At 37.7% G+C, this 6,393-nt stretch overlaps 2 protein-coding genes across 2 annotated transcripts in view; one reads left to right on the top strand and one right to left on the bottom strand.

Annotated features, from left to right (window-relative positions):
• anxa3b (annexin A3b) overlaps positions 1-583 on the top strand; it is a 5,753-nt gene extending 5,170 nt beyond the window's left edge. The window contains exon 14 of the mRNA XM_014003888.1: positions 362-583. Within this exon, the coding sequence (XP_013859342.1) occupies positions 362-418 (57 nt within the window). The 3' untranslated portion in view covers positions 419-583. The remainder of the gene's footprint in view (positions 1-361) is intronic.
• A 59-nt stretch (positions 584-642) lies between these two features.
• The window catches only part of rcl1 (RNA terminal phosphate cyclase-like 1), an 8,385-nt gene continuing 2,634 nt past the window's right edge, over positions 643-6,393 (bottom strand). The window contains exons 6-9 of the mRNA XM_014003887.1: positions 6,099-6,224; positions 5,830-5,986; positions 1,640-1,743; positions 643-811 (exon numbers count right to left, since the gene is read on the bottom strand). Of these exons, the coding sequence (XP_013859341.1) occupies positions 658-811; positions 1,640-1,743; positions 5,830-5,986; positions 6,099-6,224 (541 nt within the window). The 3' untranslated portion in view covers positions 643-657. The remainder of the gene's footprint in view (positions 812-1,639; positions 1,744-5,829; positions 5,987-6,098; positions 6,225-6,393) is intronic.

Below are 6,393 nucleotides of genomic sequence, written 5' to 3'. Positions count from 1 at the left end.
GACTTTAACTTTTACCAAAGTCATTTTTGGTAAGATACTTGTACTTTTACTCAAGTACCACTTTGTGGTACTTTACAGCACTGAAAAAAATGGAATAAGGACAGAGTCTGCATTAAATAACTAAAGAGATGCTTTAAAAGAAAAACATTAAAATGGCTCATAATGAGACAAAACAAAGACAAAGATGCACAGGAAGAAAACTGACTTGTAGGGATAAAAAAAAGTATTTTGAAAGATTTTAGATAAAAATGTTGACTGATTAGAAACACTTTTCAACGAGAGGCTAATTGAACAGCAGAGTGAAAGCATTTTGTTCAGATTTCTAAGCTGATTTTCTGCTTCTCTCCGTCTCTAAACGCAGTCTGAAGTGTCTGGTAACTACGGTGAAGTCCTGAAGAGGCTGTGTGGTCAAGACTGAAGCTGTGAAGTTAAACCGTGGAGATGGGACCCAGAACCAGCTGATTTTTACAACATCATGACTTAAAATGTGGATTTCAACTTTTTATAGATACTGCATGTAGGCACAGTTGTGACTGAACTGTTTGTTTTGCTTTTCTTCTGAAAATATAGTTTCATAACAGAACATTACCAGAACAAAATAATTTATTTTAAATTTTGGTTTCAACAAAAAGACCAAAAAGATTAGACAATTTTTTTTTATTTAACAGTTTTGTTTAAATTGCTATACCCAACCCCAACACCTGTCAGGAGAACTTTATCTCCGCCTTTCCTCTCGTCCTCTGTAGGCTTCTGGACCTCGATCTTGAACATCAGCTGGAAGAAATCCTTAATGTGTCTCAGGAACTCGATCCTGTGGAGACAGAGAGCAAAAGCCTGATAATCTTTAAATGATTATTTCAGGAAGGTGTCGATGCGACAATAAATTTAATCTGCCATTAAATAAGACAATAAACTTTACTTCTGCGTGTACTCAGAAATATACAAGCAAAAAACTGGTCTTATGAAGTTTATTTTTTAAATCAATACATCACATAATATTTTTACCATTACTTGAAGATATAGGAGGAGTGTTTTGTGATGGCACTGCCAATCTTCAGTTATCATAGTACTGTACTTGACAGGGACACAGCACCGGTACCATGATAGCTGAAAATGGACAGTTCATAGGTCGTTCTTTCCTGTAAAACTTTACGCTCATTTCATTTATGTTGATTTCTTCTAATTTAGTAATTTCCTTACAGTTAAAAACACTTCAACTGCATTTTAAACGTATGCAATTAAATGCCACAGTGTCGATGTAATCAAACACTCAAGCTGGTCACAAGAAAGAAATAAGACAAACCTCCAAACCCCCCCAAATATATCAACCTTTTAAAATTGCACATGTTTAAACATATAAATAAAAATAATTTGCTGCATAAACAACCCATTGATATTTTCATTTTATAGAAACAGATTTACTCTGAAACACAAGAGTTATAACAAATAATTCCATTTAAACGGTTTTAAGTGAAGAAAATTATTAATGCATATCATCACCTTTCAGAGTTTTACATTAAAATCCACCAGCTGCAAAATGAGAACAAGCAGAAGACTAACGAAGCGTTCATCACCTTCCACCATCCTCAAGTCTGTAAAGTTCAAGGTGTTCCCTATCAGACACTAAATTGTGGCTTACGTGTACGGTGAGAGTGGTCCGAGCAGAACCTTGGACACATCCTGTTGTCCAAGGGTCATCAAGAGCACCGCCAGGCTCTGATTGGACGAATCCACACAGCCGCCCTACGACAAGCAGAGAAGGAGAAGGACCGWGTTTTTCAGCAACAAAAACAGCAAAGTGCGTCACAGAGGGAGAAATGTTCAAAAGGAAATTAACCCTTTGACTNGGGGAAATCTTCAGTCAGTCTGTCTGGTGGCATTAATCATATTAATCATCAAGGGCCAAACAATGATGATTAATTGCACACAATACGATTTTGCCCAACCCTTCTGCTAAAGCACACAAAAAGTAATTTTAAGATGGTGTGAGGAAAATTAGGGAACAGCTCTGTTATAAGTCAAATGTCCGTTGCTTTAATTCAGACTTGAACAGTTTCATATCTGGGTGTGTTTTCTGCTGACAAATTGATGAGTCAGCATTAAAACAGATTTAATAAGTAAGGAATTCATGAATGGAGACATTTTTACCCCGGGCAAAAAAAAGGGCTTCACAAAATGATTTAATATACCTCATTTTTCAGTTGTGTACTGTCCCTGTATTAACCATAAACGAACATGGTTGTTAGTACACACACACCCACCCCGATCTGCTCACACAGGTAAAATAACCTGGACAGAACACGTACAATGAGGTTCTGTGTCTTCAGTCTGTTTCCACATGGCTGTTGGACTCAGCCCGCCATCATCCGAGCCATGTGAGTCCAGTTAGCTGGTCAGGGTAGTGCTGATTAACTCTGAAAGAAGAATATTGTTGATTCGTCCTCTTAACTCCAAGCAGCAGAGTGCTGAGCTAACCACTCTGTTTGCTGCCTTGTGGGCTGGTAAGTGCAAAAGTCTTTCCACTTCATTTGTTTTGGCTTTGAATTAAAAAACAAAACAAGAAAGCTGCTCCATGAGCATGTAAATTATTTAGACGAGTTGGACCACTCGGTATTTGAATAACGGCTTTTTAACTTAAGAAAACCAGCAGGTAGAGCTACAGGAGCTGAGAGAAGAATCGTTAAGTCACAAAGCAGAAAGATGGGTGACTCTTGAACTGGAAAAGTTTTTGTTGTATCTAGAGAGAAGTTTTCTGGATTTGTGTTTAAGGTCATGGATGATTGGTGCTCAGTGTCTGTTTGTTTTATGGTTAATCAGTACAGCCTGTTTGTAGTGAGCCACAGATGCACCACAAACGTTTTTATAAGCAGCGTCATCCCAGCCGGAGACGATGTAAGTGCTGCACTCTGACAGTTTTTACTCCAATATTGTTTTATTGTCAGTGCTAAGCTAGTGCATAAAATAAATATGTATTTATTTATTATCTCTCCTTTTGGCAGTTAGTTGTTTTTATGTTACATGGTTTGATCGTTTTTGGTGATTTAATTCTTTAAAAGCCTGAAGATGTTTCCTTGGCTTCCTTTTCCCTCTCTCTGGCTGTTAGAAAACAGATCGTCTTTCGCTCAGAGGATTTAAGGGACTTTTCCACAAGTTTTTTTTTTGTTTTCTATAGTGTCTGTTGGCCTCTTGGGACATTTTAACTGTGTCTGAAAGGCAGGATGTGAAAGTGGCAGTTATGTATTAAACTATAATGTTGTGGTTTAGTTTGTTGAGAAATGGCTCGTTCAGTTGATTGTAGGGAGTTTTGGATTTTCTGATCTCGTGGAGGAAATAAGGTAACTTTGTTTTTGAAGTCGAACATTATAGTTATATTTTATTACTAAAATGCTGTGTAATATTTTAAACTGGGTTTAAAACATGTTTTAAACCCAGTTTAAAATATTACACAGCATTTTAGTAATAAAATATAACTATAATGTTCGACTTCAAAAACAAAGTTACCTTATTTCCTCCACGAGATCAGAAAATCCAAAACTCCCTACAATCAACTGAACGAGCCATTTCTCAACAAACTAAACCACAACATTATAGTTTAATACATAACTGCCACTTTCACATCCTGCCTTTCAGACACAGTTAAAATGTCCCAAGAGGCCAACAGACACTATAGAAAACAAAAAAAAAACTTGTGGAAAAGTCCCTTAAATCCTCTGAGCGAAAGACGATCTGTTTTCTAACAGCCAGAGAGAGGGAAAAGGAAGCCAAGGAAACATCTTCAGGCTTTTAAAGAATTAAATCACCAAAAACGATCAAACCATGTAACATAAAAACAACTAACTGCCAAAAGGAGAGATAATAAATAAATACATATTTATTTTATGCACTAGCTTAGCACTGACAATAAAACAATATTGGAGTAAAAACTGTCAGAGTGCAGCACTTACATCGTCTCCGGCTGGGATGACGCTGCTTATAAAAACGTTTGTGGTGCATCTGTGGCTCACTACAAACAGGCTGTACTGATTAACCATAAAACAAACAGACACTGAGCACCAATCATCCATGACCTTAAACACAAATCCAGAAAACTTCTCTCTAGATACAACAAAAACTTTTCCAGTTCAAGAGTCACCCATCTTTCTGCTTTGTGACTTAACGATTCTTCTCTCAGCTCCTGTAGCTCTACCTGCTGGTTTTCTTAAGTTAAAAAGCCGTTATTCAAATACCGAGTGGTCCAACTCGTCTAAATAATTTACATGCTCATGGAGCAGCTTTCTTGTTTTGTTTTTTAATTCAAAGCCAAAACAAATGAAGTGGAAAGACTTTTGCACTTACCAGCCCACAAGGCAGCAAACAGAGTGGTTAGCTCAGCACTCTGCTGCTTGGAGTTAAGAGGACGAATCAACAATATTCTTCTTTCAGAGTTAATCAGCACTACCCTGACCAGCTAACTGGACTCACATGGCTCGGATGATGGCGGGCTGAGTCCAACAGCCATGTGGAAACAGACTGAAGACACAGAACCTCATTGTACGTGTTCTGTCCAGGTTATTTTACCTGTGTGAGCAGATCGGGGTGGGTGTGTGTGTACTAACAACCATGTTCGTTTATGGTTAATACAGGGACAGTACACAACTGAAAAATGAGGTATATTAAATCATTTTGTGAAGCCCTTTTTTTTGCCCGGGGTAAAAATGTCTCCATTCATGAATTCCTTACTTATTAAATCTGTTTTAATGCTGACTCATCAATTTGTCAGCAGAAAACACACCCAGATATGAAACTGTTCAAGTCTGAATTAAAGCAACGGACATTTGACTTATAACAGAGCTGTTCCCTAATTTTCCTCACACCATCTTAAAATTACTTTTTGTGTGCTTTAGCAGAAGGGTTGGGCAAAATCGTATTGTGTGCAATTAATCATCATTGTTTGGCCCTTGATGATTAATATGATTAATGCCACCAGACAGACTGACTGAAGATTTCCCCKGTCAGTCCGCTCGGTGCTCCTCTACGCTTCAAATATGATGAACATTAAAAAATYGTTCTGTAATTTATCAGAACTACAGTTTTACTTAGTCTATCAACACAATTTAAAAGTTGATGTATAGCCTGAAGTCTGTACTTTTAACACAATGTACTTTTAACATAATGTAAAACAGATTTTTACAGAGAGCAAATCTTTCCCACTAGAATGATTTAAATTGGTCATATGACAAGGGCATGCAARTGTCCAGGAACTCCAGGGGAYTAATCGTCATARGTTTAATACCACAATTAATCGTGATTTTTTTTTCTTTTGTGCCAATAACGCCCAACCCCATTCAGCAGTTCAGCCACGATCATTTAAATCAGGGCATGAAGCGTGATGATACAATTATCGAGCACAAATGCATTGCACTTAAGAAATAACTTATGACTTTGATTGATTATTTTATATTGACACATGTAATTATACTGCAGTGATGCTGCTTTTTTTGATGTACTGCACAGACCTAATAATCTCACAGCAGTGTGGAATAAATGTAGAATAAAATGAGACTTCAGTGATGTAAAAAGCAAAACAAAAAGAGAACCGGTGTTTGATTTGACCACAAGCTTAGAGATTAAGCTAAATACAATCTGAATCAAAATGAAAAACTTTTCCAGCTGATCTCTGCGATGTCACGCTACCAACAAGCAGTTTCTCAGCTGATCCGCAGACATGGGTCATTACCAGGGAATGTGTGTAAACAAGGGCAGCATATGTGGAGAGATTATGTTTTCTGATCGTGTATTGCAGGTATTTRTAAAGATTTTTTTAAATCTCGACTGAGTGAGGGTGCTTACCCGATACACCTCTTCCAAAAGCAGTTTGGCACAATTTTTGCCGAGGTCCTCAGGCAGTATGGGGTCTCCCTGCCCCTGCGGCGTGGAAGACATTTCTGCACCGAGGAAGCAGCCGTTCAGTGTTTCTGCTACCAATGTTAGACCAAAACCAGGAGACCTGCAGTTAAAAAAAAAAACATTGAAATAATGTCTCATAGTAAAGTATTGAAAGGACTAAAGCTTAAAATTTGCCAGAACGTAGCAGCTGAACTGAACACAGAGGTACCTACTTTCCTGAGTTGGCTCCTTTCATGTGGTCCGTGTAAATGTAGATGTCTGGGAGGAACTGGTTGAGGATGCTCCTGGCCGATTCCACGATCCTGTTGCCCATCTGAGGTGAAACTCGTACCGAATATCTGAGTTTACAATGTCAAGGAAGATTTTAAAAAACTCAAATAAATGAATGACTATGACTTTTAGATGAAAGAAGCACAAACCAGAGGAATTTTATTTCCATCCATTAACATAACGTTTTATTTTCCTTCACTGTGTTTGCAGATATACTGGCTTTTTAAAGGGTGGGTG

The sequence above is a fragment of the Austrofundulus limnaeus genome, unplaced genomic scaffold (genome assembly GCF_001266775.1).
Source record: "Austrofundulus limnaeus strain Quisiro unplaced genomic scaffold, Austrofundulus_limnaeus-1.0 Scaffold20, whole genome shotgun sequence".
NCBI lineage: Eukaryota > Metazoa > Chordata > Actinopteri > Cyprinodontiformes > Rivulidae > Austrofundulus > Austrofundulus limnaeus.
The sequence above is the reverse complement of the archived record's forward strand: the minus strand, read 5'-3'. Positions and strand labels throughout refer to the sequence as shown.